Raw genomic sequence first — 27,433 nt, 5'->3', positions numbered from 1 at the left:
TAGATCTGTTTGTAGTTCAATGTGTTTTGATCGAGATCTTTCCTCTCTCACCTCACACACCGTGTCTGAGGGCTAAAGAGGGATTCTCCCTCCTCATCCATCACGATACTCGGTTCCGACAAAAGCGATCAAAACGGCACATGATATTGGAATGTCCATCAAAGCAGAGACGGATATTATACGACTTTCCTTCGTGTTCTTGGGGCAGCAGAAAATGCTCGGACAGTTGAAGTATCGTGATGTTCCAGGCAATCCTGTTGATAACTAGCTGTGTATTTGTATTCGATGTGCGATTCTCTCCTAATGAGCGGAATCAAATCCCTCGTGCAATTCCCTCCACTTTGGATGACTGCAAGTCTCGAGCAAACTATTTTGACAGAGAATCAGTCAGTTGATAGACTTTCCGTTCTTTCACCATATGCTTCGCAATCAAGGCATTCTCAATCGACAACTTCAAAACTGCCTACACTTCTGCTCATATTGAGCAATATTCCATGGTTTTTCTTCCAGTCCAATGAATTGAGAATCATACTCTCAAACAACCTCTGTCAATCTGTTCTGGGTCCGCCATCTTCTTGACAAAGGAAATCACACTCAATATGCCAGCTGCCACCGCACAGTCCACTGGTCAAGGCGATATGGTGAGTAGAGAAGGGAGAATGGACGCTTTTCGCAAGGTAAGTAATCGATATATAGGCTCGAGAGGTATTTGCTAATATTGAGAAATAGGTCAAACCTACTTGTGTAGCTCTGATGGCTATAGGCTCACAAGCGCCAACTCCACATTCTCAACATTCAAGACTACTGGACAGTCTCTTGCAAGAACTATCAAATCTGCCTCAGTCTTCTCTGGATCCAGCAGTGATCAATTATATCCTCTTCCCCCTCACTTCGATCCTTCGACAGTCCAATCCTGTTAACCTACCTGATAAATTTCTGGAATCTGCTTTTCGACTTCTCGCCCATACGACTGAAGCATGGAGGAAATGTTCAGGAGGAATGGACGTCGTTGCATGGGAGCAACTATGGAAATTATGCGTCGCAGCTGTCGTACCTCGAAGTGTGCTAGACAAAGGAAAAGGAAAAGGAAAGGGGAAAGAAATCAATCAAGAAGTACAACTTCAAGCTGTAAATCTATTATCATCTTTACTCAAACCAACACCAGAACACGAATCTGGTCTTCTACATCCTACTCCTTCCATGTTAGATAAAGTGTCAACAGCGACATCACCACTCCTTCCCACTTTATTTCAAACTATCACTTTCTTGCTTGAAACCTCTTCACCTTCTCCCCCATATCATTCACTCCAACTGTCTTCCCTCCGTCTACTACGTCCATTGGTTCAAACGTACCTGAAAGGTAAACATGAAGTGTTAGCAGCAGTCCTTCCTGGAATCATAAGTACAATGGGGAAGATCGTTCAAGGCAGTGGAAAATCAATCAAGGGAGAGGTAGCCCAACAAATTCTAGGTTTAATAGAAGAAATAGTTACTTCCACCCTGAACGACAAGGAATTAAGAGAGTTGGGATTGATTAGACCTGTGGTGGAGGATATAAGTCAATTAGCTGAGGAATGGAATTCTGCATCTCAGCCTCTACCGCCTGGTCAGCCTCCCCCACCTTCACCTACATCTTCAACCTCATCGAAATCGTCGAATCCCTTCCCTCCACTTACCGCTTCGTATCTCATCTTCACGTCGACTCAATTACAAAATGCACTCCCCCCAATCATATCTGCTTTGTCATCACATACTTCCGATCTGCCTAGACATGCGGTCATTTCGCTGTCATATTCACTCATACTACATTGTCATGAATCGCTATCTACCCTACAACCTCGCTGTTTAGCATCTCTACTATCGTTATCGAAAGATCCTTTTGATCCTGTGCGACACGATGCCAAGCGGAGCTTGAATCTCCTCGCACAGAACCAACAATTAGCATTAGAACCGGTTGTGTTGGACTTACTCAGTACTGCGGTCAATTCCCTCCCTCGATTAGTGACATCACAACAGGACACTCAAGTAGACGAAGTCGCAAGACTCATCACTGCAATTGCTGAACATACAAACGACGTGCAGGTCGATACTCGCACGGGAAATGCAATAGCTGATCTGCTGGGACCAAGTGGAGGAGTTGAAAGATGGAGTTGGGCTTTACTGAACTGTCTGGAATTTGGTCGTCCAAGCGGATGGTCATCGTCTGAAAATACTTCAGAAAGATTAACTCAATTGGGATGGGAGCAAAGATCATCTCCTGATGGTGTTCCCCTTCTGCTGGATAACGGGATTGTGACGGGTCAACCAGACTCGAAATTCCCACACCTTCCTCTTCGTTATGTCGAATCAGAAGGCACCACCCGCTCTTTGGGTGATATGCTCACCTCGCTAGGAGCGGCAGGAGGCGAAGCAGCTCTTCATTCTGTAGAGTACTTCATCCTCTTCGCAAAGGCAAATCGTAGCCGCCAAGTCTCTAAGTCAGTCTCGGCAGTATGGGTCTGCGAGAAGCTTTTAGAAGGTATATCGAACGCACAAGTGGAGGGTATAGAAGGCAGAATCAGTAAAGCGGTAAGGAAAGTGGCTCGGGAAATCGTCAAAATCCTTGTCACAATCGATGAAGATGAAGATGGAGCCGATGAAGAAGAAGAGCCGGATTACAAAGAAAATCCAAATGCTGAAGCATTGATACCAGTTGAAAGGACTAAAGGGATCGATACACTCACGACTCTACTTGATCGAAAATCTATATCTAACACAAGAACATCTGCCGAGTCTAGTCGACTACACAACCAAGCGCAAAGATCTCTGCTTACCTGTCTATCATTGGAAACTTTGACATTGATTTCAAAGATACTGTCGTCTGCTTTTCGCCCGCTTCTGCTCACATCACTTTACACCCTTTTGGCTCATCTTGCTTCGCCTCAACCAATAATCCGAGAGTGTTCAACCACCGCTTTACATCAAATAGCTTACCACATAGGCTATTCAAATCCTCAAAATATGGTTCTGGATAATGTAGACTACGTAATCAATAACGTTACTCTTCATCTCCTTCCCAATCGACTCTCGCCTACTGCCCCATTAGTATTGATAGCTATGATCCGATTAGTAGGCGTGGAAATAGTACCTATGGTACATGATCTGGTGGATGAGATATTCGATGCGTTAGATGATTATCATGGCTATGAGGCTTTGGCCAGTAGCCTGCTAGCTGTCCTAGGCACTTTGATAGAGGTCATGAACGATGAAATAGAAATCGAAGGTGTAACTGAGGAAAGGAAACAAAAGATGGATGAAATGAGAAGAATTGAGAGGCCACCTAATCCCGACGAAGATTTCAATAAATTTTTCACTTGGTGGCAAGATAGGAACGAGAAGAGACGGGAGGAAATTGGCGATATTCTTGGGAGAGCTCCTCAGCATGCTTGGGGTAAGAAAGATATTCCGCTTGAAAACAAAGAAGAAGGGAACGAAGAAGAAGAAGAAGAAGAAGGTAGTCCGCCATCAAATACGGATGATTCCGAAATACCTCCAACCCGTTCACAGACAGTTTGTATACGGATACTTGAGAAGTCAATATTCTTCTTGACTCACCAATCGCCTTTCCTTCGTTCGCGGATATTATCATTAATATCGAATGCTGTACCAGTATTAACGAAGGGAAATCGAGAAACTGAATTACTGCCATTAGTTGATAAATCTTGGAACTCGATATTGAATCGATTAGACGATAAAGAACCTTATGTGGTCACTGAAGCTGCTCAATGCATAGCTAAATTATGTGAACAAGTTGGAGATTTCATGTCTAAACGAGTATTAGATCATGCTTGGCCAAGAATGAAGATCTTACTTAATAACCAAAAAGAATTAGATTCAAAATCGGCTTTAACAAACAAAACCCCCCAAGGTGGAAGAAATGCACGACGAGGGATGGATAAATTCACCGTTTCACATAAACTTCATATATCCATCCTCAAGGTGGCTTTGTTTATCGTTCAAGAAGTTCCTGTTGAAGATAGTATTATTTGGGATATGATCGTTATACTTCGACCTTTCCTAGACACAAGAGTTCAAGAAGAATTACAAGAATTGACGAAAGAAGTATATGAGAATTTGGGCAAAAGAGATGGAGATGCAGTCTGGCTAGCATTAAAACTCAGTCTAGACGATCTAGGTGACACAGAGGATACTCGTTGGGAAACTTTGAAAGGTGATCAACTGGATCTAAGTGAGAACGCAACGTCAATTTTGTTAACATTGTAGTATGAATCAACTGAGTGACGGGAAGTCATTGCATTTTATTGATGTGGATCATTGTTGTATGCATATAACATTTTTGTTCTATATCTTTTCTGGCATGTGCAGTTGTCTCAAGATGACACCACCTTCTTTCAAAACAGCTGCAGAAGCTTCATCCATTGAATAACTTTGATTGTAAACCACTTCACGAACACCGCATTGAACGATTTTGACGGAACATCGAAGACATGGACATCTATCGAGAGAGAAAACCAAGTGTCAGTATATGAGTAATGGAGGAACATGTACGTGTCGACAAGGTCAGGGCAGAGGGGAAGTGACGAGGAAGTATGAAGAAGTCTTCTCACGTATTACAGTAAATAACAGAATCATCACCTATCCTCTCTCTTCCAGCTTCCAACAAGGCGTTTTCTTCCGCGTGTAAACAGAGGCATTCGTCCACTGTCAACGAGCGAATGATGTATCCATTCACCAAATCAGCGATTGCAATGATACTGAGTAGGAAATTCCCTGATGAAAAGAGGGGGGAAGGAAGGGCTACGATCCACACTTACAAGCTTCACCACCTCTTGCTGAACCGTTACATCTTCTACAACCACCCAAATTACAATTTTTGGTTCCTCTTGGAGTCCCATTGTATCCAGTTGATAAAATCCTTTTTGAACGGACTAGTAGTGCTCCTACTCGTCTCTTCATACAATTCGATCTGTGTGATGCTAGTGATGCCAGTGTCTAAATCATTATTTTGAGGTATTGCGTCAGTTACGTTATACGTTATGAATCCTCATTTCTGAAATCAAAAGGGGAAGGGGAAGAAAAGATAATCTGGATTCAGAAGAGAAATTTGAATTTACCATGAAATAAGTATCCCAACCCGGTCTTAATCTTTCTTCATTAATCAAATCCAATTTATCCAAATAACCTTCTAAAGCTTCAACCGTAGGGAAATTGTTACATATCGAGATCTCGGCCAACGAGAGTGATCTCTTAAAGTCTGTTTGAGGGTGATAAGATAATTTCGATGATGAAGATGATGAAGAAGAGGGTAAGGAAGGTAGTGGACCATTCAATAGCTGATCATGAGTCTCTATGAATTGTTCTAGGGACAAAGGAATTTCCGACCTATAATCAATCAAGCAATGAATAAGTGAATGAATGAATGAATTCAAGTCAGATCGTACACAGTCCAGTCTAGTCTAGCGAGGGAATGGAACGAAGTTTTGTTCAATTGAGATTGGACTTACCTTGATTGCTCTCGCTCGTAACGTGTCAATATGGGTCCATCGAGACTGACACACAAAAAGAAAGGTCTTTTGACGAATGGATCAATTTCTTCGTATGTCCTTAAATCCGTAGTAACGTGATGGGATAGCCAGTTCCTCGTTATAAAGTCAAGTAAAGTTGAAGGCGATGAGAATGTGAGATCTGATGAAGACGAAGGGGACGCAAGCGGTGTTGACTAGTTAGGAAATGTTCAGTATATACAATCGGAAAGACGAGTGTAAGAGTGAACATGCGCTTACAGGTAAAGGAGTTGTAGTTGAGGACACTGTAAGTTTATTCATAGGTTGACCAAGCTCGCTTCCAGTCTTGAGTGGATTCATTGATGTCAACATTACACTTATCTGCACCTCTTCGTTTCTCTCATTGAGTCATGTATCTCAAAGAGATTACACTTACTATTTTCGCACTATCAATCTCAGTTCCATCTTTCCTATCGAGTCTGACCCTCTTAAATCCATATTTTCTCTCAAGATACTCAAGTACAGTCCGTTTACCTGAGGAAGGAGTACCGATGATAGCTATAAACATCTTAGTGTGTCGTACCTGCTCGTCCAACCTTTTTTTGTGTGGACAATTATCTGTAATGTTCAGATTGCTATAACATATTTTTGATTTTTCTTCTCCAGTTCAGCGAACGCGTCGGCAAAGTTAACGCGTTTAGTGGGATCTTTTAGCGCACAGACCTCCACCTTTCTTGTTCACCTTTAGGATGATATTACAGAATGATAATGTATTTATATATATGCATGGTGTTTGTTCCTTGGCACTGGGTCTCAGTGGAAACAGCATTGAAAAGAGGTACGAGAAGAGAATAATTAAAGAACTACAGCGATTAGAGAGAATTAGAAAGAAGAAAAAGGGGAAAACGTTCCAGAATTGGGCGGAAAGCAGGTTTGGAAAAGCTTTGGTAAGATGGAGCACGGTCTATGTCTTATCTTGAGAGATTTGGTTGTGAATCTTGGTTTTGGGGTGTCGGATCCTGAGATACTCTTTACTTGCTATTCGATGTTGTCCTTTCTATCGGACCGATAGAATACATGATGTGTCGCTTACACTTCTCCATCTTCCAATCCGCACGCCGGACATGCACCTGCATCTTCTTCCATCAGTTGGAAATCCGCAAAGTCTTCTTCTGGACCTTGTATTCCAAGCCAGCTCTTCATGATATCCCATAAATCTTGATCCGAATACGCATTGCGATCCCTTGTCGCACCTGAGATCTGACACATTGCATTGTACATCATATCTGGATTTCTCGCTTGGTAAATCTCGATTTTGGTGGTTTTATCCATACTCAGCATTGATGATAAAGCTCTTCGTGTCATTATTTGAGTTTGAATAAAAGTGTATACAGTAGCCTGGGCTGCAGGTGAGCAACTTTGAAAAATCGGGTTGATGATCCATTTATTCGTAGTTCCTTCAGCTAAGAATATCCATACTCCGACATGTATCTGATCTAGTAAATGGGTGACGAATACATCTGGAAGACCTGATGTAGGTCGAGTTTGTAGCATTGGGTCATTTGGGAAATGATCGTTCCAAACCAATGACATTGGTCCAGAAGAAATGTGATCACAAACGTATTTCACATTTGAACAAGTCGCCAAATATCTTCCAAATAACTTCTGCTTGAATAAATGATGTAATGCAGCAGCGGCCTCTTTCAATTCAGGCGTCATTTGGAAATTTGACATATCTACCCAATCTAATTTTGTGAAATTTGAATTATATCTATCCCAATGTCTCTCCCCGAATGATCCTACTGTAATATTTTGCAGATTAGGGAATAATTTAGGTGCATCTGGAGATTTGGCCCATCCAATCAGCCATTTCAAAGTAGCGGTGAATGTGAGATTGATATCGTTGGTCATAGCCGGTAGTACAGGTGAAGGGACATTGAGTTGTTCAAGTATATCAGGAGGTAATGATGGACCAATGATGTTTGAAGTTGAAGCGGAAGTATACGCGATATCAAGTCGCTTGACGTGCTTGAAGAGTTCGAGTTTGGGTGAACCGATTTCTTCATGTTTCGAATCGGGTGTGATTTCAGCAATACCATCGAAAAGCAACAAGAAATCGGATAGGATGATACGCTCGTATAGAACCGGAGCGGCATAACGATAAAACGTCTGGCAGCCTTATTAGTAGCTATACAGCATTGAAATTGTGATTCAGAGTAGTGAAATCGGTAAGAACACTTACCTTGTTGACTCGCATAGCTCGAGCCAAGTCTCGCTGATGGAAATCATTCGGATTTCTTATGGTACCCGTAGACCCCATCGGTCTTTTGAGATATGAAATGATGCGTCCCCATATCTCAGGTGGGAGCTCAGGCGAAGGTCTGACCTTTCTCGAAGTAGTGACATGGGTGGAATCTGACGACTTAGACATGATTGATATATCTTGATAAGGAATAAGGATTATTTATGGTTTGCGTTGACGAGAGATTACGTTTGATAACGGAGTGGAATTTGCCGAGATTACAAAGTTCACTCGTTTGATTACTTTTTGACGATATCGGGTTTGAGAAATGATAAAACAAAGCAAGGAAGAAAGCAACGAAGGCTGATTTGAGCTGATAATCAAGAGCGGATGAATGCATGGAATGATAGTGAATGAAGATGTTTGTTTTTTGATCGCTCAACTCTCTACATGTATTGCAACGCTCGGACCGTCGTTGTCAATACACTTATTAGCTTCTGTTTTCAGGCACAATTCTCATTTTCTCTTGGCTAAACGTATGAAAAGTCGGCACAGCATCCGAAAATTGTTTGTGTCATGGGGATGTATACAACATGCATAGCAAGACAGAATCATGAGGAGTATTTCAATCATTCAGCAACATTCTAAGCGGAGAAGAGCTATCACGAGAGTTGTATTGAGGTATCGTGACTACTGGATGATGATTTGTTCAACATAATATAGAACGTAAATTCGTTGATAGAATGAAATGGACGGAATAACTTACCATGATTTCCCTGCTCAGCATCCTTCTCTCCCGCAAGACTGACAGAACCCCCAAGTATCTCCATCTCGAAGCCAGCCTTCGTGATCGTCCGGGATACACAACCACCATCTGACCCAATCTTTTCGAGACGATGTATCATTGTTATTATTATCATTAATACTATTATTCATCTTAATCTTCGGCGCGACGCCTTTCTCGACCAGACATTCGTATCCTGGAAAAACGAGACAGCCTCGAAGGAAATTATCGATTCGGATAAAAGTGATTTGTTTATCTTTCCACGCAGTACGCATTTCGATTCTATGGATTTATTATCGCAGGTATTGAAGGAGTTTAGCTTTGGTCGATCTGGATGATTTCGTGAACGATCCATCAATAACCCATCGATTGGTTGTTCCCATTCGTATGTGGAGTTCAACCTTATTGTCGACTCTGAATTGGTTGATATGATTGATGAACTCTGGAGTGGGAATCTGTGGGCCATGTTTGAATGATTGGTATCGTCAATTCTGTCAAATATACCAATATACCAAGGGGCAAAAGAAGCACCATTGTACTTACCGCCATGTTGTCAAGCCTCATACTCTTAGTCAGTGAAGGCATAAAGAGGTGAAGAAGAGAATCATGTCATATATAGGTTATGTGAAAACACTAGATTTGATTGGATCAAACGAGTCTTGATTGAGAAGCACTGTAAGAACACGCTTTGCCTTCCTTGCATGTTCAGGCGGTTTTCAGTCCAGATCATCATGCTACAATCCCATCCATAATTTCGACCTTGAATTACCATTACTGCAGATCACTCTGAAAGTCGACATTTTAACACTCATACACAAATTGAGTCGAAACCTCACCGCAAAGTCAGTCATCCTATCAGCCACCATCATCGGCAAACTGATCACCGTAACCTCTATGCATAGATTATGTATAAGTCCTGATATCGTATCTCGTTATTTCATAAGTCGCGCAAAGTCTCAATCTTTCTCCCCTCGAATACCAAAAAAAAGTCAATCGGAGATCATCATTCTACATAGTCGACATCATACTTATAGATCGTCAGGGGGTGGTCCGGATATTTGCACCTTGCCCTATACAATTGGAACATTGAACATTAGCAAGCTGTTCCTATAAACAGTTCCCCCACAAAAATAGGTACCATCGTTGGAAACCGTAAAGTAAAAAAAAGTCGATCACTCACCTTTTCATTTAACCAAGCGTTCTTCATACTACTTCTAACACCTTCTTTCTCATTCCTCTCAATTTCAGCTTGACACAAACCTAAATCATCTTGTGGCAACCAAATGATTCTTTGAGATTCTTTAGTTGCAGGATGGAAGAATGCTCTTGGATCATTACCATCATCTAAATGTCGATTGAGAACACCTGGTCCACCTGGAATCGCGAAATAAACAGTTTCAGATGTTTCTGATTTCGATCCAGGTTCAGATCCTGATGCGTTCTTGTTTGCATTCACATTCTTTGTTGATCTTCTTGATCTCAACGAATTTGGTCTTTCTCTATCTGTTGAAGATGCATGAGATGGGAACGTCGTGATGGGTGGTCCAGGTGCTGTGGGTGATGATATTGTGAAATCATCTTTTTGACTACTCTCATTTGGTTTCGAATTCAGATTGAAATCTGGGTTGAACTTCGTTCTAATTCCCATTTCAACATCATCTTCATTTGTACCATAAGCGAAATCTCTTTGAGTGGGTGTGTTCATTTCTTCCATCCTTTCCCTATTTTCAACACTCTTTTCTCCACCATACATCCCAGACGGAACATGGTTTCCACGTGAATTGTTTGATGAAGAAGGCGTTATGCCATTCAGAGACATTCCTTGCCCTGCCGCGTTAAGAGTCAGTCTTTCTTTGGATGTGTTGAATTCCGGATCTGCGTCAGGCTTTTGAGCACCTTCCTCATAATCTTCTCCAATGAAACTTTGCTCGTGCCCCTTTTCTGTAGGCATGCCGTAGCTCAAATGGGCAAGAGACAGAGGGAGCGAATTGATGAGTGGACCATAGGAATTGATCAATGTGAAATGGAAAGCGACCTATGCAATATTACCACAATACTATCAGCTCAAGATCACCAGTCGAGCTGGAAATGAGTCGACTTACAGTACAAGCAATCAACACGATCATCAAAGCACCTTGAGGGATAGCACTTGCTTTCTGGTCATCGTTCCTAGCTAAAAAGAACAAAGCCGCCATACAGACTTCTTGGATGTACATGCCCACGAAAAGGTGAGTAACAGCTTTAGGGAAGAAAAGTCCTCCCGTGTCAGTCTCAGGAGGTTGATCGTGCGCCCAAATGAATAAGTATTTGTAGACCAGATATGCGAAAAGGAAGAAAGCCGCACCGAAGCCATTGATGATCGGGGATATCACCATGTATGCTATCACTGTTTTTGGGCGAGTTGATTTAGCATAGTACTAGAAGAGAAATCCAAACAATAGAGAATTAATACCTACTAATAACAGCATAGACAGTGATACCAGGGAAAGTGGTACCCCAGTTTTGAGTGTTCAGCTTATATTTAGACCGGTATACGGATCGACTGCAAGAATCGAACAAATCATTTAGCATATAGTTATTATCGAAATCCAGACTTCTCGAAGAGATAGGATGCTCACGGAGATCCACCAAAAAGCACAATTTTGACATAGTACAGAACAAGTGAGACGATCTGAAGCAAAGTACCCATAGTACCAGTAAACTGGGTCAAGACAAGAGTGATGAAGAATGTTGAGGCAGTGGGCATTTGAGACGCAAGAGTAGTAGCGATTGATCCTGGATTATCTGCGAAAGCTTTGACCGAACTGATCAAACCAGAAGTCAAGGTGACGACGATGAAGGTATGCTAAAGAGAGAGGTCACAGTCAGCGTAACTGACTGAACGTGGCTGCTTTCGTGCAATGCCAAGTAGGATCACTCACGATGACGAGGAAAATGAAATATCGCGTCATCAAGCTCAACTCCACACCAGTCTTACTTGGTATACCCTCAAATGCCAATAATTCTAGATACGATCGTCAGTACAGTGTGAGTATCCCAAGGAGGTGCATGGGACTCACGCCTCAGGACGATAGGTAAGATTGCCATCAAAGCTGCCAAGAGAACAGGCGGTAGGATACCACTGATAACACCTTGTAAAAGTTGTTTACCGAAGGAAGAACCGTTGATCCAATCAAGCCAGTGATACGTGTCCTGTAGCAAGTCGCTTAGTGAGCGAGATATCAGAAAGTATATCAGAGGACAAGCTTACCGTAAGAGTCTTGATATTAGATAGAGCACCGACGAAGGCAACTGTTTGAACGTATCATAACAATTAGCGTCACTCAAGCGGACTGTGTCTTGTAATCACTCACCCGGTGTAGCCCAAGCTAAGATCAAACCGACCGTAGCGGCCCATGATAGAGCCTGTCTAACTTTGTGTTCGTATGGATTCAGACTCAAATTTCTCCAGATGACGTTAGAAGGTGATTGCTCGGTATATCGAGCTGCCATAGTATAGCTGTGTGTGCAGAGTTGCGTATCAGCTATATTGTCATATCCAGGGTAAGGATCGGAGAGAGTGTCGCTCACGGTTGATTATGTGTTAAACATTGAGCAGCCATATGAGCTGCAATTTGTTGATTGAAATGGATGAAAGCCGAATTTAGAGGTGGATAATTATCATTACTCGTACCTGGACTTTCAATATCTGCTTCTAATTGATTTCTACCTTTTTCCAATTCTTTTGAACAATAGGCGATTTCTTTTCTTGCCCAATCAATCGTATCAACTTTTTGACCTATTCCCAGAAAACCTAAACCGAATGGAGCCCATTTAGGTTTGATTCTATAGGTTGGTCTCTTGGTTCTTGGTACAAGTTGATCCGCTTTACCTAATTCTTCAATCGACGGGAAAGGTGGTTCTCTTTCATCACCTTGTTCAGGATCGGGATGTATGACTCTCGCAGGTCCATGAGGTCCAGAAGGCGTTTGTCCATCACTACCAGGTAACAATTGAGGGTTATTAGGTCCTGTTAATGATTCGGGAATAGGCTTTTTCTTGTGTTCTAATTTTTCTGCTTTTTGTTCTTTTTGCAATTTCCATTTTCTAGCAAATTTGATTAGATTCACTTGAGCGGATTCGAGCTTGTTGACAGCCACAGTCCTACGATCGAATAAATCTGGCATTTCTTTGAGATTTCTATTAAGCCAGATCCTCTTCACACCTCCTGGTAGATGCTGGAATAGCTGCTCCAGTTTCTCCTCATCCAAAAAATGTTTAGGAATACCTGTGACCAGGACGGTATTCGCCTGAGCAAGTTTAGAATGACTTGGGTTGATAAGATGCCTTTGTCTTACAACAAGCCAATGTTGCATTTCTCCCCAAATGAGCCAAAGGAACCAGGCTATCAAAAAGGATATCAACGTCAGCCAACTTACCGTAAATCTCGACAGCAGCCCCTGCTTCCGACATGGTCAGAGATCACTCACATATAAACGCGTAATCCAATATTAAATGAGCCCAATATCTACTTTGTTTATCTTTGGCGACATTACCAAAAGTGAATCTATCCAAACCATCTTTTTGACCAACGGTAGATTTTGCCGAATCCACAGGAAGTAATATCAACCACGATAACAACCATATAGGTATCATTGCTTTTGACATCATGATTAAAAATCTAACGAAAACGTATGGGTCTACTCCGTTTTTGTGAAGGATCTCTTCCGGATCAGCTTTACAGGAACAACGATAATCAGTTACCCATTCATCATTTTAGGCAATTTCACATGATTGCAAGTATGATTCTCGGCTCACCCATGATTATATGCCATAAAGGCGTGAATATGTTCTTCCCTAAAACTATCGCTTGACTCTCCTTTGGAGGAATATATGTCCTTGGCTCGTATCTACATTGGCATATTAGTCTGATCGTCCACTCTCCCTTTTCTGATTCTACGTAGACATCTCTACGTTGCCATGTTTTGAAGATGGTGGATTTATGTTGTATACTCACATCGCTTTTATCCATCTTCTAAATACTATAAACGCCACCAGCTCAATCCCCGCAACCACTATATTCGTCACTAACGAAGTGACGAAGGAGGATGTAGAAGCTGATAACGCATCACTACTTGTGTTCCTGCGATCAATAGTACCAGGTCAACATATGACTGTATACATGGCAGGCCTAGAAGAAGCGATACCCACGACATCTTGATTGCGGTATCAAGTAACTTCTACCTCTCCACTGATCTCACTGATTCTTCAATTGCTAACAAGACGCGTTGTGGTTGATTATTGGGATATTTGGGGAGAGTGGAGTAGGTAAAAAATAGTGACAGTGGCGCACAACTATCGATAGATGTTACAACTCTGTCTCTGATGATGATGAAATCCAGAGAGGGAAGATATCAAAGAACAAGCGAATGATATCCAGCTCAGACCAAAGATGAAACACCGACATAATTAGAACTGCGAGTAAACAAAAATAAATTACAATTTAACCTTTTCAAAAAGCGGGGTTTTATCCCTGAGAAGAGCTGAATATGACGTAATTACCTCGTTCCAACCACGTGGCAAACAGATAATGTAGAGGACACTCGTTCCTGATTGATGGGGAAGGAGTGATGATGTGATGGTGATGATGATGATGATGAAAATCACACCATGAAGGGGTCAATGCTCATCTTATTCCACTGATCATCATGACGCGTATGATCACTATGAATTGAGGAACGAAAAGAAGGTGTTCCTCGTGCCCATGTATATTCTCCACGTGCAGATAGGAGTTAACCATAGGGATAGATCATGAAAGATTGCATGGCATCCAAATGAAAAGCCGTATATGATTGATCCAAACTTTGTAGTAATTGGAATTACTATATGACACTGATCGCCCTCCGTCTCTTATCGAGGTCATCACCAGTCCTTGATCAGTCTCGACGATTACAATCTGTCTCTCGTTGTCCCGCTTAAAGAGGGGAAGGAAGTAACATCCTTCTTGTATCTTCGATGTATTCCTTTACTCGAACTGTAAGATTATGGAGGGTTAGCTACATTGCTGAACGAGCCTTTTCGTTTGGGTTCAAGGCGAAAATTTGTATTATTACTTACCGAGGAAAGTGACGGCTTCTCGACCATCTAATAATCTATGATCATATGTCAAAGCAACGACCATGATAGGTCTGATAACGATTTGACCATTGACAACTACTGGTTTCTCCTTGATGGAATGCATGCCGAGCACAGCGGCTTGGGGAAGGTTGATACTATAGAAATCAAGAAGTATCAGTCACAAGACACAGAATGTAGCAAGTGAGGCGAAATCATTAGGTAACTCACATAGGTGTACCGTAGAGAGAACCGAAGACACCACCGTTTGAAATAGTGAAAGTACCACCTGACATATCTTCAATACCAAGTTTGTTGTCTCGAGCCTTTTTGAGTACGAGGATTTAAAGTAAGTTTAGAAGGTATGAAATATTCGGACGAAAATATTATAATTTTTCAACTCACTTTTTTACCTAATTCAGCAATGGCTTTTTCAATTTCGATCAAACCCATACTTTCAGCATTTCTAACGATTGGAGTTACTAATCCTTTTGGAGTAGCTACAGCTACACTCAAATCGACATAATCCCTATAAACGATTGAATCACCTTCGATCGAAGCGTTCGCCGCCGGGATCTCTTTTAATGCGAGACATGATGCTTTGGCGAAAGCAGACATGAAACCAAGTTTGACTCCATCAGCTTTCAAGATTCCATCTTTGTACAATTTTCTGAATTCCATCAAAGATGACATGTCAATTTCATTAAAAGTGGTTAATGACGCAGCAGCATTTTGAGATGCCTTTAATCTAGTTGCGATTGTTTGTCTCATTCTTGAAATTTTGACTCTGGTCTCATTTCTACTTCCAGCAGCAGATTTTTCTTTTGGTGCTTCTTCTTTCTTGGATGAAGAAGGTTTCTCTTCCTTTTTAGGAGCAGGAGCAGGAGCAGGAGGAGAAGATTCTTCTTTTCTTGGAGCAGGTTTTTCTTCAGGTGATTTATCTAATTTTGGTGCTTTTTCATCTTGTTTCTTATGAGTTTCTTCCGAAGCACCTTTCTCTTTGGCTGCTTCAGGAGCTGCTTTATCTTTATTACCTTCTTCCGCATTTTTAGCTTCTGATTTAGCTGCACCTGAAGGTTGTGATTTATCTTTTTCACTCGCTTCACCTGAACCTGAACCGCCTCCTTCTCCAGGTTCGATCTTGAATAGATCTTGTCCTACTGTGACTGTCGAGTCTTCTTCTGCGAGTAATTCAGTGATCTTTCCTGCCATAGGCGCGTTGACTGATACGTCGATCTATTTCCGCTTTTAATGTCAGCTCATCTGTGTCATGTATTCGTCGCAAAATAAATGAACCGTGAACCGGATTACAGATCACAAATTACCCACCTTGTCAGTTTCAATAGTAGCAATCTCCTCATCTTGACTAACGGAATCTCCGACTTGTTTATTCCATTGTTTCAATGTACCTTCAGTGATAGATTCGGCCTAATCAATTTTCCCGCAATCAGCTTATAGAACACTAAACGTTTATCATATCAACTGACCATCTGAGGGACCTTGACGGTCTCAGCTATTCATTCAACATGTCAGCTCGCATAGGACATCCTAGGAGGTCGGTTGACTCACAAAGAAGGAGGGAAGATGAATGGAAGGCTGAACGGAAGATGAGATTTTGTTGAGGTTGAACGGTAAGTCGAGTACTACTATCATCGATTCATCGCATTCATGTATCAGTTTAATTGGATTGACATCCAGCCCAATGGTATAGAAAATCCAGCTCAAAATCGCTATAAAGGACACAAGGGGCACTCACAATTGAGGTGTTACATTTCGAGCGACGACCAAAGTCCTCACTCCCGACCTCCTGAGAGCGGAAGTGGATGAAGATGCGATTATCCGCGATGAGTTTCTGAGCATGTTGGGAAAAGGTCTTCTTCACAATTCCAGCAGAATGCTTCGAGTGAAGGTGATGATGGGAAAAGTGGTGTATGATTGACGAGTATACAAATAACAAATAACAAATAACAAATAACAAATAACCAATGGTCAAATTCAAAACAGCCCAATAATGCTGCCAAATGACGCTGATTTGTTAGCCGGAACCAGTCATAAGTTTTTATTGCTGCCAGGTTTTCATTCCCCCCCTTTCATCCGCCTCATTCGGTGGTAGTGACCGCAGAAATCCGAACATTGGGTCACGCGGCACTACCGTTCACGAAGCGAGTTTGCATCTCACAACTACCAAATACTGTACAACGAAACCTCAATGGGATGGTAGTACACATGAATTGGACCACTGCTCTTACATGGTAGAGCAAAATATATCATAAATCAACTCCTCCATACCTACATCCACAAGCATCACACACGACTTCCCCTTCTTCCGCCAAGGTAACGAATCCTGCAAGATTCAGTACTATAGCCCAACCAAATATCCAAGTAATGACTTTGGATTTCTTTTTTTCCCATTCCCAATTATCATCCCAATCTTCCACCAAAGAAGGAAATTCTTTATCAATTCTTTGTCGATCTAATGCACCATATATGATTACCTTTGTGTTGCTGAATTTCGGTATACCATCCATAAATAAGAAACTGATTAAAGCGTCCAACCAACGATATGTATTTCCCCTCCATATATCCCATGCTTCGGGATGAATGATCCATCTGTTGATTATTCCAGTAACGACTGGGAATGTCTTCAGACCGTTATCTACAATTGATTGAGTGATGTGGATCGTATAGCTTTTCAGTCCAAGTGACGGTGACGGTGAAGATAGAGGATCATTGATTGATAAGGGACCTGAAAAATTATCGACACAGATGTGTTCGGGTGAACAATTTTTCATAAATTCATTGCCAAACCTGTATCTTATCTTGATCAATTCATTTTGTTCCTCATTCTTTCTAGACAATGTTTCTGACAAAGCAGGTTCTTGCATTGTCGATGCTGACATTGACATTGAGAAAGTAGATATCAATTTACTGAAGTAAAATGATGATGATGAAGAAGATAGTCGATATCGATTTAGATCATTGGAGAGAAATCTATGTCCTACATCCCATCTTGAGTAAGGCGTTTGACCAAAAGATCCAATGGTGATGGATTGCAAATTCCCAAACAGCTTCATCCCCTGATGTTGATGATCAGGTAGGATTGATTCTTGAAGGTTTTTCAATAAAAAAGTAGTTCTATGAGCGATATCCATATCTCGAATCAATGTAGGACCATTATATAAACCATCTCTACTATTTCCCAGTCCGAATAAACCTGCTCCTGCAGCTATGGCTCTATCAGATCTGGTCAACGGTGGATTGATATCTGATTCATCAATATCTGTAGGGGAATAACCAATATCCATTCGATGGATGTATTGGAATAATTCAATTTTGGATAATCGATTTGAGATAGGTGGATTGACATGTGAGAGGAATGAATCAGGTCGAATTGTTATGACGCGACTGTATAGAATAGGTCCTGCGATAGTATAACATATCTATAGCATCGTCATCAGCCATCGTTACGTCGCCCCTCCTTGTCCCTCCTCCCCTCGTCTCCCTCTCTTCCTCTTCGGCTCAGACGGGAAACGCCAACTCACTCTATTGACTCGCATCGCAACAGTCAAATGATGTTGATGGAAATTCTCCTCCTCTTCATTCTTGCTAGCTCTAGGACCCGTTTTCCTCCTAAGGTGTCCTACGATCTTCTCCCATATCTCCACCGGAAGCTCAGGCAGATCCTTGGGTCCTCCATCGTCGATCACCTCAAATCGGATATCGATATCCTTACTCTCCAATTGGGAATAGTATGAGTCGAATGATATATATCGTCTGACGTGAGGAACGGGGGAAGGTTCTGTCCTTTCTTTACAGCTTCTCGCAACTGTACACATATCAAACGTCTCAGCTCTCATCCCTCAGCTTTCATCTTTCATCTCTCATCTCTCATCTCTCATCTCTCAGCTCTCAGCTCTCAGCTCTCAGCTCTCAGCTCTCAGCTCCAATCGATATAGCCTCGAAAGTGGCGCGTAGAGAAGATGCACGAAGCTTGTGGTTGTGATGGGTTTGACTCACCTTGACAGCACCAACTTGTTTGACAGTCAATCCGTCACCATCTGAACCATTCTCATTTGTGGTCCGCTTTGAAGTATTGGCACCCATTTTTGCTTTCTTTTACTGAGGGCGACCTTTACCACTCATTGAAGTGGTATGAAACAGCTCGATAGGTGCTATCGAATTCATGCAATCGACATTGCTGCATGTGTTCATGAAGTGAATGGATCGTGAAGGAAGGGCGGTGCTATCCGGTTTCCAAGTGGGGATTTACGCTCGGACGCTCCGTGCCTCTCCAATAGATGATGATGATGAATGAAGAAGCGGAGTATCGGAATCCTTTGGGAAGGCAAATCACAAAGGGTAGGTCTGGTGCCACTCTGGGATATTCCGTCAGGTCGGAAGAAGCGGCGAGGGAGAAGTATTGGAATCGAGTCGACATGAATTTCCATTGGCATTATCTCGGCCGTCGTCGTCTTCCGTCAAATCATTGCACCGTGTTTAGTTATTCTCTCCATGTGCCTGCCAAGAACAATCTATTGCACCACACACCCGTCATTCTCCCCCCGGCCAGCTCGGCATTCGAGCTTAATTTGACATTTCGAAGGCGATGCAGCACTCATCTCCCTCACATTCCACTGTCTGTGTCATCATCACTTATCATTAGAAAGAGGGGTGGGGTGTACGTCATTCCCACGCGTTAATCGCCTTTGAATTTCGGCTATTTGATTCAACAACCATAACAGAAATCAGCTACTCGTAAGGATGAAACAACGATATAAACACATAGCCCATCATCCTCAGCCTCATCCTAATTTGAAACATGATATAGCATGATTGAATTAAATTCAGAATCTCTTCCTGTCATTCACCAACAACCTATCAAATACGAGTGAAGAAGACACCTAGAATAGTTTCGCCAATGATAACGGTAAGATGGGTTCGAGTTCATCGAGAAATGCCGTAGCGAGGGTAAGCGACACCAATCTGTTTTCAGTTCTGGCTGACTTGACGTCAATATCATGATCAGGCTACAGAATTCTCAACAGCGGGTAAAAACCTTCCCCAGTCGATGTCAAGAGAAGATATCTATTATCACGATTTTGAGGATAAAGCATATTTAGTCAAAGACCCATATCTAACAATCAGCGCGATTCCACTTCCGTCACAAACAAGACAGCTGCCTGTGTTGCCACTAGAGATATGGGAAAGGATATTCGTACATGTTAGAAGGAGGATTGGGCTCATAAAAGGTAAAGGTAAATTGAAAATGGAAGGGGATTACAATCAGATGGATTTAGTCAATCTGATGTTAGTATGTCGAGTAAGTGTCTTTGCCTTATCAATGAGATTGTTCGTGGTGTATTAGACCAGGGTCTGTCTCATATTGTATTGCCAAGCTAATCGCATTCATCCCTTTGTCCACCTTGAGAGATTCTACTACATCGCGGCACCTATCTTATACGCGAGAGTTATAACGAATAAACCACATCTACTTTTCTATGGATTAGATCATAAATCAATTTCATTTCCAGATCAATACAAACGATGGAGTAAATTAGATCTACTGCAACTCGTTCATCGTCTCGATTTGATCTACACATCAAGCGATGTAACGGAGAAACAATTACGTTCTCGGTATTCCAGAAAAGATAGGGATATACTTTACGATGCTTTTGCGAGAGGTCAAAGTGGAAGACATGACAAAGAGATCGATCGTATGATAATGGATTTGGATAGTTCGATATCTGCAGTTCGGTTGATCAACAGAATTAGAACCATGAGAGAATACGTCATGAAATCGAAAGAACCTTTGATCATGTCAAATCTTGATATATTAACCATGTCACATCCTACTTTGGATCCAAGCATATATACCGGAGGAGATGGATTGAATTTCTCGTTGGGGAATAAAGACTGGCCTAGATACACACTGATGGAAGATAAGAAACTTGATAGATATCGTAATAAAGTCGATAAAAGAACCAATCCATTGGGAATGATCTCTGGGGTAAATCCAAGACTTCAATTCTCATATGAATTATCAAGATTGTCTAAACCAAAATTCATTTGTATGGATGATACGACAGGTCCATATAGCTATAGAAGATTTCAAGGTTCATACGATAAAATCAAATCAGATTCACCTGAAATAATAACTGTACATATATATCCCAGATCAATCGAAAAATTCACACTACCTCCCAAAAAGGATGGAATGATTCATTCCAGATGAAGATTACAACATATATATATAGAAGGATCTATAAGCAAATGGGTACTGGATACTTCACAGTGGATACATTCTGTACATGAAGAAAAATCTCTTTTATATCAATGGTTAAAATGGAACATCGAAACTTTCAATTACATCAATAATTCTGTTGATATGAAATGCAAACAAAATATAAGGTGGGAAAACAAATATCCTCAGAATAAGAATCTGGAAACAAAATTAGTGATATATGGTGCATTAGACCCATATATGATTGAAGAAGGTTTCAATCATCTTTCAACCACAACAGAAAACACCATTTGGGATGAAACCTGGACCTGGGATCAGAAACTGAATTACGTTTACAGTTATTTGAATGTCATACCTGGTACTGGACAGGTGGAGTTAGTCCAAGGTGATGCTGGAGTGTGTCCTGCTTGCGGACAAGGTGATGATATATGGTGATGTATTCCTCTCGGATCCTGCGTATCTGATCAGTACTCTACCTCATGATGCATGGTACAATGTTTCCCCCCTACTATGCTACACACACAATCAATCCAATATCATTGATAAGATATTTCAAATTCGACAACGGTGTGACAGCGTGTTCCAGGCGATGTGTGAGCACGGACCTCATCTTATCCCAGCCACTGTACTACTGAGTACAGCGAAGTACGCACTCTCCCACAAAGACGTCACCATATTTGACATTATATACAAACTTGCACTCTCTTCCTTCTTCTCATCATCTTTCCTTCATCCTTCATCCTCCCTCTCATCATCCCGTATCTGTATTCTGATCCAAAATATATATACCCCCATGAAATTCAGCTTACCCTATTGTACCTCAATCTCATTCATGTCCTGTCTACCGCGTCGACCTGTCGTTCGAGGATCAGGTGGCGCCAGACTTCCCGATGATGTCCTGATTCAAATATTCAAGTTACTTCAACAATCAAAGTCCACCATCATCATTCGAGGACAAACCGTCAGTCAAGGTTAAAACGACTTGTTGATCCTCATGCAGACTTCAAAGGTGAGTCAAGCAGCTGCTCCTCGGCTGGTCCAGTCAATGAAGTTTGCTGATGATTGATGTGATTTATCCTCCATTTCAAGAGATATTATAATTTAATCGTACCGTTGATCTATACAAAGAGAATGACAATCACTCAACCTGCCAAATTCTTTTATGGGATAGATCACATTCCAACAAATGGACGTCAACCCAAATATCTTCATCTCTCTGGTATTCGAAATCTCATATTCGATTTTCCTAACGAGTATCGAACACTATTGGAGATCCAAACATCGATTCGATCTTTGGGTTCCCTAGATTGGTCTCAAGCTGTTCTTGGATTCGAAAATCGAAATTTGTTTCACATAACGGAATACATAACCATTTTAGTTCAATTGGATTTTCTCAATGATCTATTCATCTCACCCGAATTGCGAGATATCGACCTGTTCCCCCATTTACAAACCTTATCATTCGCTCGATGGAAAAAATGGATTTACAAAAAAAGCGGTAAAATGTTGGATCCAAAAGAGTCTCTTGCTGGCATTTGCAGATGTGATTCACCAAGAATCAAGCAATTGTTGAATGAACGATTGTTGATCCAAGATGAATTCGCTAAAAACATGAGAAGAATAACCAATGTTCGTAATGATATCTGTGATCACTCTCATGGCCCCTATTCGATTGATATTGACGTCAATCCTCAATTAGTCACAAATACGAGTATAAATCAAAAGAAGGGTCAAAAACCAATATCGCCAATTACTTATACGAAAGTAATTGGATGTGAACATGATAGGTATAAAATCCCGTTACCCATTCTATGTGGATCGACAACAAGATATTTAATTGATGAAGAATGTTTCACGAGATTTATGCCTGATCGATGGAGCAATATCCCCCATGAACAAACCCGAATCTCTTCATCAATCAAGTTCTTGAGTTTATTCAGAAACTTATTGACTGAATCATTCAGGAAATTATATGTCCCATCTTCGGATAAGATCCCTTTGGGTCAAACTAGAATCATCATTTATATCCCAGTAGATCCTGCTTGTCTGGTGGAAGTCATGAAAACCTTAAGACCTAGTAAAGTCAACATAGGTGGAACAACATCAACCGTCACATTTAAGGGAAACATATTGGTTGAATTGGCTAAGTGGTTGGAAGGGAAAAAAGGTTCATGTACAAGATCAAAAGGAGTCAAACTAGAAGTGAAATGGAGAAAAGATGCTGGACCGTGTCCTGCCTGTGGACTTGTGGAGAATAGGTAAAGTGGCATCCTTTTCGATCATGGGGTGAAAGAGAGAAAGTAACAGTTGCGTATTTGAAGGAGCTCGAAGTTACCTATGTTGTAGACTTTCCTCTCTTAGAAAGAGTCAATATCAATATCAGTTCTTGCTATCTTGTATATTCAATTTGAGATGAATTCGTGCTTGCATGAGCCATCGAGCACGTATCGTCATTGTGGCAAAGAGGGTCCATGCGGCATTTTGTCTTTGGACTGTAATGATACGTTGACTGCACATCCCACTACACAAGACATGCCATCAAATGGGTACAGAGTTGTGCAGCGCAAGAATGGATTACTAATGCCATTCGTTCCAACGGGAGAATTGAGCCAATGGCGGAAGTGATCGCGTACACAGTGGAGACGGCTTCTTCATTATCGTACCGAAAGAAGTCGGTAAATGTTTCTTTTGTGAAGTCCAGATAGGTCTGTTGAAGCTGTTATATGGGTCTTGAATGATTGGATATCCTCAGTGGATCCACTGCAGAGTTATGCGGTATCGCTGATAAATGATACATATGCTCATACAACACCCTCCACTGTCTTCGATCAATTCACTAGAGGTCGCTCATCATCTAGATGGTATCTATTCTATCGTTTCAATCCAGCCACTAATCCTTGATTTTGACCTCCATATCCTCCGGCACCAGGTGTGATGGGATATCCTTGACCTGTCCTCGACGTACCAGGCGTGGGCGGCTGCGACTGTGCTTGAGGCTGTGGTGGACGACGTTGAGCTGGAGCTGGAGCTGGAGCTGGAGCTGGAGCTGGAGGAGGTTGACCTGATTTCTTGGCTTGCTCACGAGCTTTCCATGCCGCTCGAATTGGTTCTGATCGCTTGAGTAGCTGTGCATGGAAGTTGATCAGCGATACTTCCAGATTTTATCGCGTTATCGCGCACGCTCAATATCACTTGCAAGAAGTGTCCCGAAAATCGTGAGGGTCTCAGGCCCAAAAAAGAAAAACTCACCGCATCTATCTCCACTCCGTCTTCTATACTAATCATTATCTTATCTACAATACTTTTATGATTTCCATTATTTTTATCATCTCTTATTCTTAAAATCTTCCAATACCCATGATCTGAATCCCACGTGACCTCGACTATACGATCATCCAATTGTTCACCTGATTCCTTGAATCTATGGAATCACGAAATCGTACACTCAGCAAGAGCAACAAGATGATGTCTGATCACTACTCATATCACGGTGATGATCAATACTCACTTTTCCCATTCATCATCTTCCATTCCCATAAAATCGAAGAAATCATAATTATCACTACCCATCCATGTATGTAATAAGAATTCAGGTTTAGCGTAAAAATCAGGTTCTTCATGATTCGATATCGAGGGTGGGAACCTTAGTTCAAGTTTGAAATCAATCGAATTTTCAGAAGGTGGTTTCCATTTCAAACTAATAGTGATTTAGAAAAACAACTTATCAGTATTCATTGGTGTTGACAGTAATGGTCCAAGAGAATGAAAAGCTCACATCTTCTCATCTGTTCCAGGGACATATTCACTTTCACAACAAGTGAATATCAATCCATCATGACCGTGTTGTAGTTTCGGTATATGTTCTTTCAATACGTGAGCTACATGATATGATAATTCCTGTTTCTTCGCTACGACTCTAATATCGCATATCATGACATATGACATATCGAAATGAGCTTGTATTTCCGATATGTAGGGAACAAGGTGGTAATCCTGACTCACTCGAACGGTAAAGCATCTTTCCATTCGGGGTACTCTTGAAGTGAAGTATGAAAAGGTGTTATCACCCAGTTCTTCAATCTCTAAATAGAGAACAAGTAGGTACGCATCACGTATATACATCAGCGCAGTTCCATTCATTCAGTATCAGGGAGAATTGCTTACACCATATCTTGATAACAGTGGTTTCTTCATTATGTTTTCACCGTGCAGTACTAAACAGTCAAAAGCGTAGAAACGAAGTGTTTCCTTAATCAAAAAGAAACAGTCAGTATCAGTATTGATTTGGATCGTATTAGATAGATTCCTGCTTTGTAGCTTGTTCATTTCACTTACTGTACCAGTTTTGGGATCAATGTCAATGACTAATTCACCATCTAAGATAGTCTCTCCTAATGGGTTTGTTCGATTCTCCCAATGAGGGAAATGTAGATCCTGCACACTGAAATAACGTTCTTTCCTATCGATCTATGAGATGTGACCAAGTAAGTCAGGTGACAAGTGTGATTAATGTGATTAATGTGATTAGGATGGATAAGATAAATATCATTCCTCAAATGAGAAAGGATAGGATAGTATAGCAAAAAATCAAACTCACCAACCATACTTCCTGATTATTGGTCATTGAATTCATAACTATGAAAACCAATATCCTCACACCATCTGATTTCTCACATACCCAAAAATCTTTACTTTCCAATAAATCTAGAGAAGAAGACTGGAATGAAACCGGTTGTGAACCTGGAAATTTAGTTGAAGATAACTGACATAAATCTGCTACTCTCTGAATCAGGAATGACTTTATCGTTGGATCAGTCAATTCTTCTCCTGGTATAGAAGGGATAGGTGTATTAGCTGGCATCTTGTGGATGTATGTATAGTTTGAATTTGGATATTAGGACACGACGCTAGAATATCGTTTGTGCGTTCCCTTCGTTCTTCCTTTTCTTCCTTTTCGTCCTTCAGCTCGTTATCGTTGGAATACGTTTTACCTAATAGTAATTTAAGTAGATTTACGCCTTCAGGCTGTCCTGACGATCCGACCTGTATTCCTGACCAGACAAGAGGTATTGCTCAAGTCTAAGATGAGAATCAATCGAAGAAAGTCACCATCTCATCCCACCCAAACACTTGAATATATTTGATTCCGTTATCTCAGTTGTGTAGGATGTCCCGTCGGAAGTGAAGTGGAGGTTGGAGTGAATGAATGAATGAAGAGAACGACAAGAAGGGGTGACGTAGAGAGAGAATGAGAAATCGAGATGTGCTGTTTATACCTTCATTGTTATCAAACATAGCCAATCCTTCCACAGGTCACTCGCACTAAATCACAAACTCAGACAGACAACCCTCAGCATTTCCCAGACTCAACGAAAGATCACCAACCAACATGCCATTGAGGGAAGCTGATATGTCCGCCACCACAATCGACGATGGTACGTCCCATCTTCATCCATTTTTGGTATTCCCCTTTTCTCATCCATAAGACAAGATTTGTTGATATGGGTGTATGTCACAGGCTCATTGACGCCGCTCGACGACTCTGCACCTGGGAGTAGAGTTCAAAGGGAAGGTGGTAGATCGGGACCTTCATCCACTCCACGATCTCCTCAACCGAGATTAGTCCTATTCGATCCCCGATCAGGTGAACAAGAAACCATCGATCTAGGTTCAGCGAGTAGTATATTGACTTTAGATGATTATAAGAGAATCAACAGGAAAACAACGGAAAGAGGAATGATAACAGGTTTAGTTGGTGGTGGTGTTTTAAGTGAATATTTATCCCACCTTTTTCCACTAGAATACGAGAATGATAGGCTCATTCCATCATTTATAGCTTATCTGGTTAGACGATTCTTACCCAAAACACCTTCAAGAAACGCGTTATCACTTACTTTTATATGTAAGCTAATCTTACCTCCCTCACAATAACTCTGATGAGCTGATAATCTCCATGGTAAAAACACAGTCTCATCGGCATTCATATCATTCTCGACTTCACGGGCATTACTAGTTTCTGAGATCTTACGAATCCGATCTCAAGCACGCGCAAACGCATTAGCCAATGGAGATATGAGTGATAATGCACCACCCAGTGATCCTATGTTTTCAGGAGCAGATTTATTTGGAGGTACATCCCCTGGACAGTTGAGATCACCAGAAGGAGAAGCGAGTCGTCAAAGTAGAGGAAGATATGTCCCACCTGGATACAATAGAAATCGGAATGATGACGAGATTTCAGCTGCTGCACCTGGAGGTCCTGAAACAATCACAGGACGAACTCAACAACAAGGACAAGGGCAAGGAGGGAGAATGAGAGGAAGTGTTCAAGATGAATTAAATAAAATCGGTCAACCTCCTCAAAGGACAAGATGGGCGAAAGGAAAAGGTTTGGAAGGTGAGGTGGAAGAAGAAAATGAAATGAGAGATCCATACGCTACTGCTGGTCAACCAAGATTAGGTTAAGCAATCTGGAAAAAAATACAAATGGAAGGGGCTTCTGATATATTGTCTGAAAAGTCAGCTATGTATAATGTAAAACTGCCAGAAAGGCACGAGAAGTAATGCAT

The 27,433-nt window shown here is 41.4% G+C and overlaps 10 protein-coding genes across 10 annotated transcripts; 4 read left to right on the top strand and 6 right to left on the bottom strand.

Moving 5' to 3' along the window:
- Positions 1–599: 599 nt before the first annotated feature.
- On the top strand, positions 600–4,263 carry IL334_003910 (uncharacterized protein; the record flags this gene model as incomplete). The annotated part of the gene is made up of 2 exons (XM_062935634.1): positions 600–677; positions 730–4,263. The coding sequence occupies 2 exons, from the start codon at positions 600–602 to the stop codon at positions 4,261–4,263; spliced, it is 3,612 nt and encodes a 1,203-aa protein (XP_062791685.1).
- A 78-nt stretch (positions 4,264–4,341) lies between these two features.
- IL334_003909 (uncharacterized protein) lies at positions 4,342–6,072 on the bottom strand (the record flags this gene model as incomplete). Its single annotated transcript, XM_062935633.1, has 7 exons — positions 4,342–4,495; positions 4,608–4,701; positions 4,815–4,992; positions 5,115–5,382; positions 5,505–5,719; positions 5,784–5,849; positions 5,941–6,072. 7 exons carry the CDS (start codon positions 6,070–6,072, stop codon positions 4,342–4,344), a joined length of 1,107 nt encoding a protein of 368 aa, XP_062791684.1.
- Positions 6,073–6,593: 521 nt separating this feature from the next.
- IL334_003908 (uncharacterized protein) lies at positions 6,594–7,935 on the bottom strand (the record flags this gene model as incomplete). Its single annotated transcript, XM_062935632.1, has 2 exons — positions 6,594–7,673; positions 7,747–7,935. The coding sequence occupies 2 exons, from the start codon at positions 7,933–7,935 to the stop codon at positions 6,594–6,596; spliced, it is 1,269 nt and encodes a 422-aa protein (XP_062791683.1).
- A 1,623-nt stretch (positions 7,936–9,558) lies between these two features.
- Positions 9,559–13,725, bottom strand: IL334_003907 (uncharacterized protein; the record flags this gene model as incomplete). The annotated part of the gene is made up of 14 exons (XM_062935631.1): positions 9,559–9,600; positions 9,711–10,565; positions 10,633–10,916; positions 10,987–11,072; positions 11,149–11,375; positions 11,452–11,534; positions 11,590–11,722; positions 11,781–11,821; positions 11,884–12,029; positions 12,101–12,914; positions 13,000–13,245; positions 13,328–13,419; positions 13,527–13,652; positions 13,721–13,725. The coding sequence occupies 14 exons, from the start codon at positions 13,723–13,725 to the stop codon at positions 9,559–9,561; spliced, it is 3,180 nt and encodes a 1,059-aa protein (XP_062791682.1).
- Positions 13,726–14,484: 759 nt separating this feature from the next.
- IL334_003906 (uncharacterized protein) lies at positions 14,485–16,483 on the bottom strand (the record flags this gene model as incomplete). The annotated part of the gene is made up of 8 exons (XM_062935630.1): positions 14,485–14,543; positions 14,627–14,781; positions 14,855–14,949; positions 15,029–15,859; positions 15,953–16,051; positions 16,111–16,136; positions 16,193–16,266; positions 16,380–16,483. The coding sequence occupies 8 exons, from the start codon at positions 16,481–16,483 to the stop codon at positions 14,485–14,487; spliced, it is 1,443 nt and encodes a 480-aa protein (XP_062791681.1).
- Positions 16,484–16,890: 407 nt separating this feature from the next.
- On the bottom strand, positions 16,891–18,727 carry IL334_003905 (uncharacterized protein; the record flags this gene model as incomplete). Its single annotated transcript, XM_062935629.1, has 4 exons — positions 16,891–18,063; positions 18,166–18,253; positions 18,331–18,449; positions 18,641–18,727. The coding sequence occupies 4 exons, from the start codon at positions 18,725–18,727 to the stop codon at positions 16,891–16,893; spliced, it is 1,467 nt and encodes a 488-aa protein (XP_062791680.1).
- An 828-nt stretch (positions 18,728–19,555) lies between these two features.
- Positions 19,556–20,855, top strand: IL334_003904 (uncharacterized protein; the record flags this gene model as incomplete). Its single annotated transcript, XM_062935628.1, has 3 exons — positions 19,556–19,591; positions 19,650–19,943; positions 20,052–20,855. 3 exons carry the CDS (start codon positions 19,556–19,558, stop codon positions 20,853–20,855), a joined length of 1,134 nt encoding a protein of 377 aa, XP_062791679.1.
- Positions 20,856–21,696: 841 nt separating this feature from the next.
- IL334_003903 (uncharacterized protein) lies at positions 21,697–23,126 on the top strand (the record flags this gene model as incomplete). Its single annotated transcript, XM_062935627.1, has 2 exons — positions 21,697–21,825; positions 21,954–23,126. 2 exons carry the CDS (start codon positions 21,697–21,699, stop codon positions 23,124–23,126), a joined length of 1,302 nt encoding a protein of 433 aa, XP_062791678.1.
- A 608-nt stretch (positions 23,127–23,734) lies between these two features.
- IL334_003902 (uncharacterized protein) lies at positions 23,735–25,725 on the bottom strand (the record flags this gene model as incomplete). The annotated part of the gene is made up of 8 exons (XM_062935626.1): positions 23,735–23,989; positions 24,114–24,285; positions 24,373–24,561; positions 24,640–24,780; positions 24,867–24,946; positions 25,029–25,112; positions 25,200–25,331; positions 25,462–25,725. 8 exons carry the CDS (start codon positions 25,723–25,725, stop codon positions 23,735–23,737), a joined length of 1,317 nt encoding a protein of 438 aa, XP_062791677.1.
- Positions 25,726–26,253: 528 nt separating this feature from the next.
- IL334_003901 (uncharacterized protein) lies at positions 26,254–27,329 on the top strand (the record flags this gene model as incomplete). The annotated part of the gene is made up of 4 exons (XM_062935625.1): positions 26,254–26,299; positions 26,383–26,634; positions 26,701–26,766; positions 26,833–27,329. The coding sequence occupies 4 exons, from the start codon at positions 26,254–26,256 to the stop codon at positions 27,327–27,329; spliced, it is 861 nt and encodes a 286-aa protein (XP_062791676.1).
- Positions 27,330–27,433: the final 104 nt, after the last annotated feature.

The sequence above is a fragment of the Kwoniella shivajii genome, chromosome 5 (genome assembly GCF_035658355.1).
Source record: "Kwoniella shivajii chromosome 5, complete sequence".
Taxonomy (NCBI): Eukaryota; Fungi; Basidiomycota; class Tremellomycetes; order Tremellales; family Cryptococcaceae; genus Kwoniella; species Kwoniella shivajii.
Note: the sequence above shows the minus strand (reverse complement) of the source record. Positions and strands in the feature narration are given on the sequence as shown.